Source organism: Salvelinus sp. IW2-2015, linkage group LG18, assembly GCF_002910315.2.
Source record: "Salvelinus sp. IW2-2015 linkage group LG18, ASM291031v2, whole genome shotgun sequence".
NCBI classification, from domain to species: domain Eukaryota; kingdom Metazoa; phylum Chordata; class Actinopteri; order Salmoniformes; family Salmonidae; genus Salvelinus; species Salvelinus sp. IW2-2015.
The window spans coordinates 64,319,751-64,335,417 of NC_036858.1; the positions used below are offsets into that span (position 1 = coordinate 64,319,751).

Genomic DNA, 15,667 nt, shown 5'->3' on the forward strand with positions numbered 1-15,667 from the left:
TTCCTCCTCCTTCTCCCACTTCCCTGTTCCTATTCCTCCTCCACCTTCTCCCCCTTCCCTGTTCCTATTCCTCCTCCACCTTCTCCCCCTTCCCTCCTCCTATTCTCCATCCTCCTTCTCCCCCCTGTGATCATCCACAGGCTTAACCCAGCTCTCCACACTGACACTGAGGCCACACACCACGGGAGGGTGAATATGATTAACCAATTACGATAACAAAAGTAATTACATTTAAAAACCCAGCTAGCTATAACAATGATGAAAAGGATTAGGACTAAAGGACCAAGTCTCTCAGAGGAAGTATATTATCATTACAATATGGCCAACATGGATACAAATAAGGTTAAATAAAATAAATGTTGTTTTCATTTAACCTTTATTCATCTAGATTGTCCCCCTGAGGCACTGTACGGATAGCCTATTGAACCTATACAATACATCACCATGAAACACATTTCTGGTTGTTATAGAGCATTCTACTTACTTCATAGGTTTGAACAGAGCCTGTCCGTAGTTCTGGAACGTCATGATGAGTTTTAGTTGGGTGCCTCCAGACTTCATGGCTGTTGGAGATACACAAAGACAAACAACTCAAATCATCATTGACAGCAATTACACAGTATGGCAGAATCATTCTCACTGGATGACATTGTAGAGTACAAGGAAATCATCAGAGACGATATAATCAATTACGCAATGGATTTCCCTCTCCAGAGGATGGTCAACCTCTCCCACTGATTCAGTTCAGACTGTGTGACTGTGTACTCAGAGTGAGTGACAGATGATGTCACAGTGTTTGTTTGATCAGGAAGGAGACTGGGAGGTGAAGGACAGAGAGTGCATTCACATCGCTGTCTGTTCTCTCTCGTGCTCTTCTTTCTTCCCTCATTCTCTCTCTCTGTTCTTTCTTCCCCCTCTCTCGCTCTAGAACCTAGAACACAATAAGCCATTCTATAGGGACTCCTGAGACAGCTGTTCAGAGGGCAGAAGATGGAATCCTCACATCCAAAAAGGGACAAAATTTAAGTCAATTTCTTGGCCGTAAAACAAATTGGCCCCAAAAAAGAGGCACAAAGTCTTTGAAAAATACCATAATAGCTTTGAGAAAATATTGTTTAATGTAAAAGAGATGTTGACATGGGCTGTGCAAAGGCGAGAAGAGGGTAACCGTTCAAGAGGAAAATGTCAACGTTTCAGTCTCTAGACTGTTGGCATACCCACTCTATAGGGAAGATGCCCTGATGTAACAGACCCAAAGGCTTTAGGCTCTATGTTCTACGTGTCCTAGTGTGAGTTACACATTACCAAATATGTCACCTATCAACTAGAACATGGAATTTGTCATACATTATCAATATACAGTATATAATATCCATTGATCATTTGTATTGTATTCTTTCTGTGAATGAGTGAAGTAGATGTGACTGTAGCTAGGCATGCTATATAAAGAAAAACCCAAACTACCAACTGCTGACTTCTGTAGTCTCAATTGGTATTGACATCCTGCTTCTCAGTAGTCATATAGCTGTGTAATTACATGGGCTGGAGGGAGCAGCATGTAGCTGGCCATACTGCCAGACCAAGCTGCATCCATCCTGCATTCTCTCATTTCACTTTGTGTGGATTTGGAGAGAGAACCTGGTCACAGATCTGTTTCTGTGTTTCGTTTAGCCAACTCCTCTGACTACTGTTGTTGTGCCATACAGAGGAGAAACTAGCCTGGTCCCATCTGTATGTGCCTTCGCCAAGTTATCTGTGTCAATGATAGTCAGAGGACTTGGCTAAACAAACCACTAACAGARCTGGAACCAGGCTAGTTTCTCAACTTCTATGGCAATGAGAGTTGGCTGAACAAAGCAAAAACAGATCTGGGACCAGGCTATAGAGAAGCTACCTTCTCTCCTCTGACTTACCAACACTGGTGATTCTCTGTGAAACCAAGTCCCTGAGAAGGGCATCGATGACTGGGTTGTGTCTGGAGTAGAGCTCATATCGATTAATCCCTATGTGGAAGCGGAGCCAGTTGGGGTAGGAGTCAACCGTCAGCTCCCCTCCTGTCGGAGAGTACTCCTCCACGTTCCGCTCAGCATGCCTGGGGGGGAAGAGGGGAGGGAGGAGGAGGTGATCAATGTTATTACAACAGGGAGGATGACATGATTATGCATTTTGTGTAACCCCTGAATCACCCTCCTTTTTAGTGCTTCAGCTGTTTTAGTGTTTCGTGTGTTGAGGTGACATGTTTTACTAAGGGACTTGAATTTGCAAGAGGGACATTTGATAATATGGTTCCGTAGCCTATAACCCTTTGTGTAATAACACCTTTATTCATGTAGTAACACGATTAAATTGATTAAATTAACATATCATATCTTAGGTGTATTGTTTGTTTAATTTATGTTCATGTCTTATGTTGAATTTGAGGAGGATAATAATCACTTTCAGATTGTGGTGATAGTCTATAAATATCTATAAAAATATAGGTTACCATTCCTGATTCTCTGTGGCGCCTTTGGTGTCAAATCTGATGTCTGTGTTGACGTTGAACAATGTGTCCTCGTCGGTCAGAGATGGTAAAGCTCTCTTAAATAATGGGTGGTCAAACAGCGCCCGCAACCTTGAACCTTTGACAGGTACGTTTTTGTTGAGCACAGTGTCCTGTATAAACCGTCTATTTTTGTCACCATTTTGCGCATAATGTTCAGGCCGTATAAAGGCTTCCGTTTTGTCCCCCGCTTTGGGGATCTTCTCCGGAGAATGGGAAGAGATGTTAGAGTTTGGCTCATTGCTGAAGTCCTGGAGGATTCTCAGAGTGTGTTTGTTAGGCCAGCCCGACTCCACTCCCGACCTGGCTCGGTGTTTAGCCCAGTTCTGAGGGTCCTCGCTCGGCGTGTGCGAGCAGGAGCAGCCGGTGTTGCCGCGCCTCTCCAGCTTTGGTAACAAGTCTATCAAGATGTGCATCGAGCAGGCGATTAGAAACACCAAGAGAATCAAAACCCGGAATTTACGGAAGAGTAGCATCTTCATAGTCCCCTGTTTGAGCTGTTGTGAGTATTTACTGCAAATGATGAGCACGCATATGAACAGACTCACTACATCACTGATTATGTTTATCACGCTGGATGCCAATTTAATGAAATACACGTTGAACACGAAACCATCTTCACTTATAGCCGTCTTGAGTAGACTAAAGTTGTCAGTGTTCAACTTTTGTATTCCCAACCACATAGAAGGCTCCTTTTGTGATTCAGAACGAGAGGATTCTCCGCATGCGCCCAGGTAAAACAAGTCGATTCGGTTCAGACCAACGGTCAAGTTGGGCAAGCGGCATTATCTCAACTGCTTTCTGCTCTATTGCTCCGAGTCCGACCTCAAGGCTTTATGCATAACATAAGGTATAAAGAAAGTGCAAGGGGCCCGAAAAAAAAGCTCAAAAACGCTAGATAAATTATCCATCAGAGGTGTGTGTTCGCGGGGTCTGCTGGCGCACATCGGTCCGGCCGTTGAGCGTGAACTCTGCGGTGTGAGAAACGAGGCTATCGTGGATCCGCTAGGCACGGGCAACGCATTGGTCCAGTCCGGGATAGGGAAAGCGCAGAGAGCGCTATTCACCAATGTCGAAATATATATTTTTTTAAATAAGTCTATTTGAGATTCCTCCTTTGCCACGATAAACGGTGAACCAACGTTGAAAAGCGCCGCAGGTAAAAAAAAAAAAAAAGTGTAGGCTAAGTGAATTAGTTCACCGAGAGCCTACTGCACAGTAAGCGACCCAGGATGAAATATATGTCAATGATCACACAACAAACCGGAATAACGACAGGCAATACAAAACAACCAAAACGAGACAAATCAAATAAATAATTCGGACAGGTGCCGATTCGCTTTCTCTCTCGAATATGTGGCTTTTGCGCGAGGAAAAAGAGAACCACTGTCTGTCCAGCGTGAGATCGAGGGTGGGTGTGTTAAATATGATGATGAAGCGCGTCTAGATCCAGCCTTGCGGTGCGTCACCGTGCACAGATTGGCTGAGTCTCTCGTTCAATCATAGAGAYATGATGAGGACAGCAACCCCTGAGGCTCAAGTGCCTGGCCTGCCTGTGTCTGTATTGTTGAAAATATCACCCCTGCACATCCAGGATGTGCAAGAAGAGGGCGTCTCATCACAGTGGCGAAAATCCGCTGTCGCACAATATTGTATGAATACTATACATTCAATTATTTATGTCTACTGATTAGTGAAGTGCATCTGCTTGCATCACGGAGGCTTCCTTATGGAGACATGGCCGTGTCAGTCCAGGGGTTCCATTCAGTCAAATCAGCACTGCATTATCTGTGCAACACACAGGAGGCTGGTGAGGGGAGGACGGCTCATAATAAAGGCTGGAATGGAGTGAATGGCTGGAACGGAATTCCATTAATTCCGTTCCAGACGTTACTGGAACTTGTTCTCAACTAGCCTACCTGGTTAAATCAAGGTGAAATAATGTGTATTTGTTTTTTAACTATGAGCCCGTCCTTCCCAATTAAGGTGCCACCAACCTCTTGTGGTACAGCAGCATCATCAACATGTATAAAACAAATGTACGTGGCCAAAAACAACTACAGGAATACCAGGCAGCTACTGAATGGATGGTTAGGGTTAGGATGGTTGGACCATGTCTTTGTATTACCGATCATGTCCATCATGATTACCTTTTGAGATGACATTATAGCTACAGTAAAAGCAGCATGGCTTAACAACATGAAAGGAGACAGACAGTGGGGTCTGTGCCACGCCACACCACAATGGTATAGGGATGCTTTTAGACTGTATAGGGATTTACATAAAACAGTACATTAACCGTGAGGACTAATTAAGTATCTGTAAAGGCAAAATTAGATGGGAACATAATTGTAACGACTCTCCTCCTCCTCTTCATCCGAAGAGGAGGAGCAGGGATTAAACCAAGGTGCAGCGGGTTGTGAATACATATAGATTTATTTGCTGACGAAGACGAACACAAAAACTTATACTTGCATAAACTACAAAACAACAAACGACGTTAAACAGACCTGAACTGGTGAACATAAAAAACAATGCACTCATGAACAGGAAAGAACGAACGAGAGACGAGACAGTACCGTGTGGTGCAATAAACACAGACACAGCGACAACCACCCACGACAAACAATGTGAAACAACCTCCCTATGTATGTCTCTCAATCAGAGGAAAACGAAAACACCGCCTCTGATTGAGACCATACAAGGTCAATTAAACCTGACACTTACATAGAAACAAACACGACTGCCACCCATCTCACGTCCTGACCACTAAACACAACGAATACAAAAGGAAAACAAAGGTCAGGAACGTGACAAATAATGATAAATTGTCCAATACCGGGCACTAAATTGGAAGTGTGTTGTGTGTGTGTGTGTGTGGTGTGTGGTGGTGTGTGTGTTGTGTGTGTGTGTGGTGTGTGTGTGGTGTGTGTGTGTGTGTGTGTGTGTGGTGTGTTGTGTGTGTGGTGTTGTGTGTGTGTGTGTGTGTGGTGTGTGGTGTAGTGCGTGTGTGTTGTGTCGTGCCTGCCTGCTTGCCTGTGTGTATGATTGAGGTCGTGCGTGTGTGTGTACTAAAGTGAGTGAGTGAGAAATTATGGGTTTATTTCAGTCCTACCAAAAGGAGCCTTTCCAAGAAGCAAGTAACAGTCTAGTGACTCACTCACCTAACACAAAGGACCTCTACTGTCTTGCCTATTGTGTGAGACAGAGGAGGAGGAACATAGCCCCACTTACTTAATAGATTAGAGAATAGTTCACCAAATTGCAATGTTGGCTTCCTGCAGGGATAACATGGGGTGACACATTGACTTTTGAAGCCATGAAGAAACTCAATAAAATAGCAGGTAACTAATGGCATTAATTCAGACTACAGATCTTAATTTGATCAGTCTTTTGTTCCTGAGAATTTTCCTGCACAACAGGAAATGCAAACTTGTAGTGTATTCAAGTTTAAAAAAGGCTTCTAAAGTTAGTTTTTTCCACTTTAAAATGTCAGGCTTGATTTACCCGAACAAAAAATGTATCAACCCCTACAAAAAAATGGCCATTAATTATAATCCACATAATAATTTACATTTCCTGTTGCTGCAGGATTATTTTCCTGCTGTAGCAAACTGMCTCTAAATAAGATCCTACATCTGTACTTAGAGACAATGCTTCGCTTGTTACCCATCATCCACTATGATCATCTACAATGACTGCTCTAGCTTCCTCTCTTTTGCCTATAGGGTGAAATAGCCAGAGCCATATGTCTATTGATGTCAGTCAGATAGGCATGATGATGACAGCATGCACTCAATGGGTCAGTGAATCTTTAAAAAACTGGTTTGAATGACAGGCTGCATTGTGCAATTCATTCAACCTTTCAATATGAATCAAGTTCACCTTTGTATTCTTGCTGTTTTACTGACCATTGCCCTGTAAGGGGAAGACAACATTTTACAGGTGGTCCAATACCATTTGCCAACTGTACAAGTAGAGACTGCAATGAGATGAGGAGAAACAATACATTTAATAATTGATTCGTTTCTAAATGAATTAATTGAAACAAATAGATGTTTCCTCTCATTGTCTCATTGGCCACAACATATCACCTAGAATGCCCTTTACGTGACAACGTGCTCTGTGTTATCTCTGGCTGACACAGGCCAAGCAGTGATATGTCTCTGGATACGGAACGCCCCCCTCCCCCACTCTCAAATGACAACAATAACAGGGCTCTTGTTGCCCATTTTCCCACAATTACATATTCTGACAATGGACTATTCTAGCTTCCTCTCCTATCTGAGGGGAAATAGCCAGGATTGAATGGATGTGTATTGATGTCAGCCAGGTAGGCATGGTGATGATAGCATGCAGTCAATGGGTCAGTGACTCTTCACAAACCCCATGGCCTGAATGACTGACTGCACTGTGCAGTTTATTCAACCTTTCAATATGAATCAAGACCACCTTTGTATTCTTGATATTTTACTGACCATTGCCCTAAAAGAATATATAACACATTCTTGATTAACTGGTGTTACAACACACCTGTCATGTTTCAGAACACCTCAAGATTAATGTTTCAGTTTAGCTTCAATCTGTCTCATAAGCCTCACACCCATGTGTTACAACACACCATGTCATGTTTCAGAACACCTCAGGATGAATGTTTCAATGCTTCAATCTGTCTCATAAGCCTCACACCCATCTGTTACAACACACCATGTCATGCTCTACTCTCCGGCTACCCGGATAAAGCACTAAATACACTTCAGTTAGTGCTAAACACGGCTGCTAGAAATTTGACTAGAACCCCAAAAATATATCGTATTACTCCATGGCTAGCCTCTCTATACTGCCTTCCTGTCAAGGGTAGGGCTGATTTTAAGGTTTTACATGGACTTGCTCCTACCTATCTCTCCGATTTGGTCCTGCTGTACATACCTACATGTACGCTAAGGTCACAAGACACAGGCCTCCTTACTGTCCCTAGAATTTCTAAGCAAACAGCTGGAGGCAGGGCTTTCTCCTATAAAATCAATTTGAATGGAATGGTCTGCCTATCCATGTGAGAGACGCAGACTCCGTCATCTCTTCAGTAGGTCCTATGATTAAGTGTAGTCTGGCCCAGGGGTGCGAAGGTGAACGGCAAGACACTGGAGCGACAAACCGCCCTTGCTGTCTCTGCCTGGCAGGCTCCTCTCTCTCCACTGGGATTCTCTGCTTCTGACCCTATTAAGGGGACTGAGTCACGGGTCTGAGTCACTAGCTCCTCCATGCCATCCTTAGGAAGGGTGCGTCACTTGAGTGGGTTGAGTCACTGACGTGATATTCCTGTTCGGGTTTGCGCCCCCCTCGGGTGATGCAGGAGATCTTCGTGGGCTATATTCAGCCTTGTCTCAGGGTAGTAAGTTGGTGGTCTTTTGATATCCCTGTAATGGTGTGGGGGCTGTGCTTTGGCAAAGTGGGTGGGGTTATATCCTGCCTAGTTGGCCCTGTCCAGAGATATTGTCGGACGGGGCCACAGACGGGGCCAATGCTCCCTTTAATTCTCTCTCCCTCTCTCCCTCCCTTCCCAGAGGACCTGAGCCCTAGGACCATGCCTTAGGACTACCTGGCCTTATGACTCCTGGCTGTCCCAAGTCCGGCTATGGAACCCTGACCTGCTCACCAGATGTGCTACCTTGGCCCGGACCTGCTGTTTTCGTCTCTCTCTCTCTCTCTCTCTCTCTCTCTCTCTCTCTCTTCTTCGTCTCTCTCTTCTCTCTGCCTATCCCGGCTTTTGGTTGTCCCCCCTCCCGCGCCCCCGCTACTTACCTTTTCCGCCCTTTCTGCGTTGCTTAGCTCCAACCGTGGCATCTGTTTTCCATTTGGGGGATCAGTCCTTTGAGATGTGTCTACCACTTTATTGGAGTCCCCCGGTGGTAAATTCAATTGATTGGACATGATTTGTATAAATGTGCTAGACCCCCACCCGCCTCCGCTTTACTCCTATGTTCTTGACGTTTTTTTGCGTATGAATTACTGGCGTCTTGAGTCTCTGAGTCGGTAAGACGTCAGGAATGTTCGGTCAGATTTTTGAGTGAAAAACCTCTTCCCATCAGCAAGGGGCATTGAAGATTGAAACGTGGCTGGGCTCTTCAGCATGAAAAATGATCCAAACACACCCCGCAGCAGAGTGTTTCGAAGCATTTCAAGCCTGGGAGGTGGCCAGCAGGGTTCCGATTCACCTCGGGAAACATTTGGGAAGGAAGTTGAAAAGTCCGTGTTGCCCAGCACAAGCAACATTATGCCTAAGAAAGAGATGTATGGGGAATGGCCAAAATAAGCAAGTGTGGAAAAGCCTTGTGAAGATTACAGAAAACGTTTGACCTCCTGTCTTGCATAAAGGGTATATAAAAGTATTGGGAGAAACTTTTGTTATTGCAATCTTATTTTCCACCATATTGCAAATAAATTCATTAAAAATCCTACAATGGTGGATTTCTGGATTTTTTTCTTCTTCTCATTTTTTGTCTGTCGATAGTTGAAGTGTACCTATGATAAATTACAAGGCCTTATCTTTTTAGGGTGGAAACTGGCACAATGGTGGTGACTAAATTTCTTTTTTGGGCCACTGTAAGTTTTAAAAACTGTTGACACTGGGCCTACCCTTGTAGGAAATGCCAATGCTTCTCATGGTTGCAACGGTATATCTGAGTAACACTTTTAGTGTATCCTAGGAAACTAACGTACTTTGCTGTGTCAGCTCCTTATTTGCTCCTCTGTCTACTTCGGAGGCCGTGGCTTTAGGATCCGATTTATTTGGGAATATGTGAAGTGTGTCACATTGATGACAGCTTGCCAGTTTGGCCGGCGGTAGCTCTAGAAAGAGTTTGGTGATTCCTATTCTTCCATTTAGAATGCTGTAGGCCTGTGTTTTGGGGACCCTCCAGCGCAGATCTTTTGAGTATATTCCCAGATCTGTGCTTGACACCCTTGTCTGGCGCTCTATCGGACAATTCGCTTCGAAATCATGGCTTGTTTTTGCTTTGACATGTCACTTCAACTGTGGGGACTTTATATAGGAAGGCGTGTGCCTTTCCAAATCATGTCATCAATTGAATTACCACGGGGGGACTCCTCAATAAGTTTGGTAGAACATCTCAAGGATGATCAATGGAAAACAGATGCCTGAGCTCAATATACTCAAATTAGCAAAGGGTCTGAATACTTATGGTAAAAAAGGTATTTCTGTTTTTCTCAAAACTCGAAAACCTGTTTTTAGATTTTTAAGTTATTGGGGTTTTGTGTGTAGGATTGATGAATATGTATTTTTTTACATCCATTTTAAGATAAGGTGTGCTAACGTGGGGAAAAAAGGTCAGGGGGTCTCAATATTTCTGAATGCACTGTATGTATGGTAATCATAACATTGGAATTTTGTTAGAAGTTAAGCCTACTCCTGGAGAAAACCATGCTCAATGGCGATCTCCATTGAAATGTCTTTTAGTCAGGAGACAGGAGTCGTTTTAATACAGTATGTTCCGGAAACCATCCTCGCTCCTAAGGCAATTTGTATAGTTACACTTCTATAACAATGTAGGCTGGTGGCCTGGATACATCAAATCAGCTCAGTGCTTGTGTTGGATGCGACAAATCTGTAACCAGGTTGAATTGAGGAACTGAATAAGCTTAAATACATGTGGTTTTACTCTAGGCTAACAAGATTGTCACAATGCTTCTTCTTTTACAACACATTTGAATTTGATTTCTTTGGGCCTTCACAATGTGGGACATTTGCAGATGTACATTCAAGTTTTAGTATAGTTGGTGAATTTCACTCTAGTGAAGAATTTGAAATACACACATTATAAAAGACCAAATGCATCATTGAACTAGTTTAGCTATTGTGTTTTCAAATTACTATTCAAAGGCATGTGGGGGGGGCCTAGCGCTTAACTACTTGGTCACAATCCGGATCGGGAGCACCTATCAAGTAAAAAAAAGCGATAGCATGAGGCCTCGGCATAAGCGCCAGAGTTACTAGCATCTAAATCATGAATACAGTCACACCAGATGAAGATACACATCTGTGAATCCAGACATATTTTTCTGATTTTCCCCTGTTTTACAGGGAAAAACATATGTATTTCTATTAGCTAACAACGATAGCAAAATAAATATTTCAATTTTTTTTTCCCGCTACTCGTAGCTACAATTCGGACCAATAAAGATATAAATAGTCTACTTAAACCAAGAACATTCATCAGATGACAGTTGATAAATATTTATTGTATAGCATATGTTTGTTCGAAATGTGCATATTTCGGTAAACTAATCATAGTTTTTACATTGCAGCCACCATCACAAATCTCACCAAACGCTAGATAATACAAGACCAACGAAATACCTAAATCTCATATAAAATTTTATGGCAAACATGGTGTACGCAAATGACAGAAACTTCTTGTGGAATCCAGACAATATTTTCAGTTTTTTAAGTGTTTTACGCGAAAACACAATATAGCATTATATTTAGCTTACAATAGCTACCACCCAACCTTACAAACGACGTTTAGGATGGAATTACCAGCAAAAGATATACATTTTTCACTACCTCAATTCTTCATCAGATCAGTCTAATAATTTAACATCATATATGGTTTGTTCGAAAATGGCATATTGCGGCACAAATCGGGTTTTACAAGGAAATCGTTGTCAATGCAGAAATATTGTCCGAGAAACTTGGAGAGGCACTATCTAAATAAAATAACTAATCATAAACTTACAAAAAATACAGGTTGGACAGCAAATGAAAATACACTAGTTCTTAATGCAACGCTGTGTTAGATTTTTTAAAATAATTTAGTACGACATCAGCTTACGTTATAGCGGAAGCGCCCAAAATAAGGGCGGAAAATACGTCTAACATTTAACAGAAATACAAAATAACATCATAATGGTTCCTACTATTTTGATGAGCTTCCATCAGAATCTTGTAAGGTGTCCTTGTCCAGAACTAATCGTTGTTCGGTTGTAAATGTCCTCTTCATTCTCTGGAATTAGCAAAAAAGCTAGCCATCGTGGCGCAGGAGTGTCCAACGCACCATAACGCAAGACAAAGGAATACCGAAAATCGCATAACCTGAATAGTCGTTTTAAATTAATAGTTTATGTGTTTTTAACACATATACAAATAAATCAGGAGCCGGAGATATCTAACGTCTACAACGAAAGCTTTTCAGAAGAATGCAGAGGTCTTCTTGCCAAGCTGAATCGGTGAAGACTGGGCTCGTCATTCCAAGAGGTCTATTGCGGCTCATAGAGATATACACCCATTCCAGCTCTCACTGCTATTGACATCTAGTGGAAGGCGTATGCAGTGCAATGTAGAACATAGATTTTCATGCAATTAATAGGATGCCCTGAAAGAGCCCCCGATTTCAGATTTTTCAGTTCGCTGACAGAAGTTTTGTGCAAATGAGTTCTGTTTTAACTCACAGATATAATTCAAACGGTTTTAGAACTAGAGCGTGGGTTTTCTATCCAATAGTAATAATATATGCATATTGTTACGATCAGAATTGAGTACGAGGCAGTTTAATTTGGGAACGATTTTTTAAAGTGAAACAGAGCCCCCTATTGGAAAAGGTTAAGTCCTAGAGGACTGCTTCAAGCACGACACAAGAGGCTATCTATTTTTTAAGAGTTGGTTTTTACCTTTCGTTCCCAGTGGCAAGTTAACCCTTACTAACAAACAGCCACAAGCATCACTCACTCTTATTCGGGCTCAGTGCTTCCTACTGTGCAGTCATCCTCCATTAGCGTTTATATCTGCTATTTACCTCTGTTTTCTCTCTCCAGGCACCTTAGTTTTAGTTGGGCGGTCTGTGCAATAAAATATGCCGTGTGGGTTGTTTACCAGCAGCACAAAGTACTAGCAGATGGTCAGAAGTAGGCCTACACGGGAATTGGATTCCCAAAGGTCAGATAAGTTGAGCCGAAATTTGCACGCTGTAATGAGGCTACCCGTGTTTTCGTAATTAATGTAAAAGCGGGACATAACAGGCTAATACATGAACTTGCTGTTAAATATTTATTGCTCGTGTTTGCAGTTTTGTTTTCCTAGTTACAACATACAAAAATGGTCTTACAAGGGGGTCTGACTTAGTGGTTTATTCAAATAAAATGTGCTGTGCACTCTTTATAGAATGTTCGCCATACAAGCTTACAACTAAATGTGACTCATCATGCACCATTGACAGTGTGTTAGCTAAATAATACTGATTTTATCAAATAATCAACAGCAAACATGAACTTGGAGTTCAATATGCGACTGTTGATGTGTTTTTCGCTGCTGATCATTTGGGTTTCCCTAAGCATATAAATACCTCACTTTTTTAATGGTGGTGAAAAAAGCCAGGCGATTTATATGACACTGTGGTTGTTTTCCGGCTAATAAACATTGCCTTTTCCAATACAGGACCAAAATGTCAGAGACCGTTTTGTGGGAAACTACTCTGCTCACCCGTGGATGACCTGTAGGAAGAGCTTTCAAGCATTCAAGAAGCCCCATGCTGTGTTCAGAAGGGTTTAAAGACCAGAGTTCAAGGTCTGGTAGATCGAACTGTCAACTGATGATTGACAAGTATGGCAGCGATGGTTCCTGCCTGTAATGATGCCTGCCTGAGGAGTGAAACCTGCTCAGAGGGAATGATTTTGCTCAAATCATGACGCAGAAGCTTAAGAATTGGTGAGTTTCGTAAAGAACAGAACAAACTGCATAGAAACTGGAAATCAATAAATTGTATTGGTGAAGCTGATGCCAATTTTTTCATCATTGGGTGGACAATGTGTTGTGAGCAGCAATGTTTGATTGGCTGACCACCCACTGCAATGCTGTGTAGTGTTAGCGACTGTACAGAGTCACTGACTTATGTTTATGACCTTTTCTTGGTTGAAGCATATTCTGAAGCGGGTTTTACGTGCACATGAAATAGGAGAACGCAATAGTGCCATTGTGATTCCTACCTGTTTGACTTCCTATGTCTGACATTTCATTTTCACTGTGGTTTCCCAGTGTCATAATGGAGGCCCCTGGGAGGAAGCCCAAAAAGAGAACACAAAGTAATTGAAGAGCAAGTACGAGTGCACACATCAGGGAAATTGCAAAAGCAGACCTGTCTTGAAGAATCTACCAAATCCACTACGGAGGGTAGCACAAGTTTGAGGCAAGGTGGTATTCTTAAGAAAGCACCAGATGGAGGTTTAATTCACATTATACTCTCATCCAAATCATGAATTTTTAAATTGTCTCAGCCGGGAGTATCAAGACTGTCTTCACCAACGGGATTTCTGCAAATAGCAAAACAACTACAGTGCAGAAGTTTGTTCTCGGACTGGGTTTGAGGGACACAACAATATGACATCACTTCACCTTCATCCTTCCATTTCTGAGAGGAAAATCTGATGAAAGATGAAAAAGCGTCTGCTTCAGCTTGTTCAGATCTTCCACACCAAGGTTGAAGAACAGCAACTTCTAAGACCTGAAACGTTGTTTATTTTTCAACAGGCTGGTTGACAATTCAATTTCCTTTGATTTCAAAACACAAACGTTTGAGAGACCTCTGCAAGTTTTCCGACCGTTTGACGGCTTCTGACAATCCTCATCAGGGCACTGTTTCAGGTGCACACGTCTTGATCACTACGGCCAGCTGCAGCAGTAAGATTCTCACACAAACTTATCAACCCAGTTACAGATCATAAGGGGATTTGACAATCACAAGAAGGACGAATTAACTTCAAGAAGTTCACAGTCCCCGACAAGAGCTGGCAAGCCAAGACATCACCCATATCAAGTCATCTTGAAGTCTGTAACTGATGTTTGCCACATACACATCTTCTGGTTGGATCTCACCACGTCTTCAAAATTATGTCAAACACAAGGAACTGAAGACTAGACATCCACAAAGACGTGACCGGAAATGTAACATCCACTTCCTCTTGTTCTTTATCAGTCGTAAAGAATGAGAAGTACAAAGTAGTGGATCAGCAAAACCCCAAAAAGCTTTCAGATAATGAAAACGCCACTCCTCCTTAACATGGGAGGTGCCTTCAACAATTGAGAGTGGTAGCTGTCTCTGGAGATAACTGAGCGCTGTGGTTGCCTTGATGCTGGACATAGCCTCAGTGTGTTCTGGGTTTTCACCAATATCATCAAGGTTGAGTCAGGTTTTTTATATGAGCAGTGTCTGGTTTTGTGCATCTCACATTCAGTGAGCTATTCGTGATCTTGCAAGTTTCAGAACAATTTGCAGAGCATCGAACGCTTCTTTGCCGGTGGAAAGTATCAGAGTTAGATATTTGAATCGGATCCTCCTGGGTTGCAATTACTAATTGGGGAGAGGATTTGAGATGAAGATACATTAAGTTCAGAAAGATTCAGGGGAAAAGTTATGTATTAAAGTTGGAATGTGTTCAAACATGGGGTCGGTTTGCTCATGAAATGTGGCTGGACAAGTCCTTGGAGAGTGAGAAATGGACAGTTGGAACCTTTTGTCTGGCTTCTCTAGCTGGAAATTTATTTTGAGAGCAACAGGCTCTTTGAAAGCCTCTGACAGCCTCCCGAGTGGCGCAGTGGTCTAAGGCACTGCATCGCACGTGCAAGCTGTGCCACTAGAGATTTGGTTCGAGTCAGCTATCGCACCGATGGGAGCCCCCATGGGGCGGGCGCAAATGGTTCAGCTTCGTCGGAGTTAGGTAGGGTTTGGCCGTCAGGGATGTTCTTTGTCCATGAAATATAAAATCCGTCGCACTAGCGACTCTGTGGCAGGGTGCCTGACAACGGTCGCCAGGTGCACGGTGTTTCCTCTGACACATTGGTGGCGACTGGCTTCCGGGTTAAGTGGGCATTGTGTCAAGAAAGCAGTGCGGCTTGGTTGGGTTGTGTTCTGGAGGATGCAACAGCTTCCACTTCGCCCTCCCGAAGTCGATGGGAGTTGCAGATGTATGAGACAAGCTGTATCTGGATACCATGAAATTGGGGAGAAAAACGAGGTAAAAAAAAATAAAGCTTCTGGGACAACGTGGATGGGAATTTTGAGCGCCTCATTGAAAAGATTGAGCACGTCAAATGCAAGATCCCGTGACAGATATCAC

At 42.8% G+C, this 15,667-nt stretch overlaps 1 protein-coding gene across 1 annotated transcript in view; it reads right to left on the bottom strand.

Annotated features, from left to right (window-relative positions):
• The window catches only part of LOC111977764 (extracellular serine/threonine protein kinase FAM20C), a 105,354-nt gene extending 101,393 nt beyond the window's left edge, over positions 1–3,961 (bottom strand). Inside the window, exons 1-3 of the mRNA XM_024007369.2 lie at positions 2,486–3,961; positions 1,914–2,092; positions 485–563 (exon numbers count right to left, since the gene is read on the bottom strand). Of these exons, the coding sequence (XP_023863137.1) occupies positions 485–563; positions 1,914–2,092; positions 2,486–3,225 (998 nt within the window). The 5' untranslated portion in view covers positions 3,226–3,961. The remainder of the gene's footprint in view (positions 1–484; positions 564–1,913; positions 2,093–2,485) is intronic.
• Positions 3,962–15,667: the final 11,706 nt, after the last annotated feature.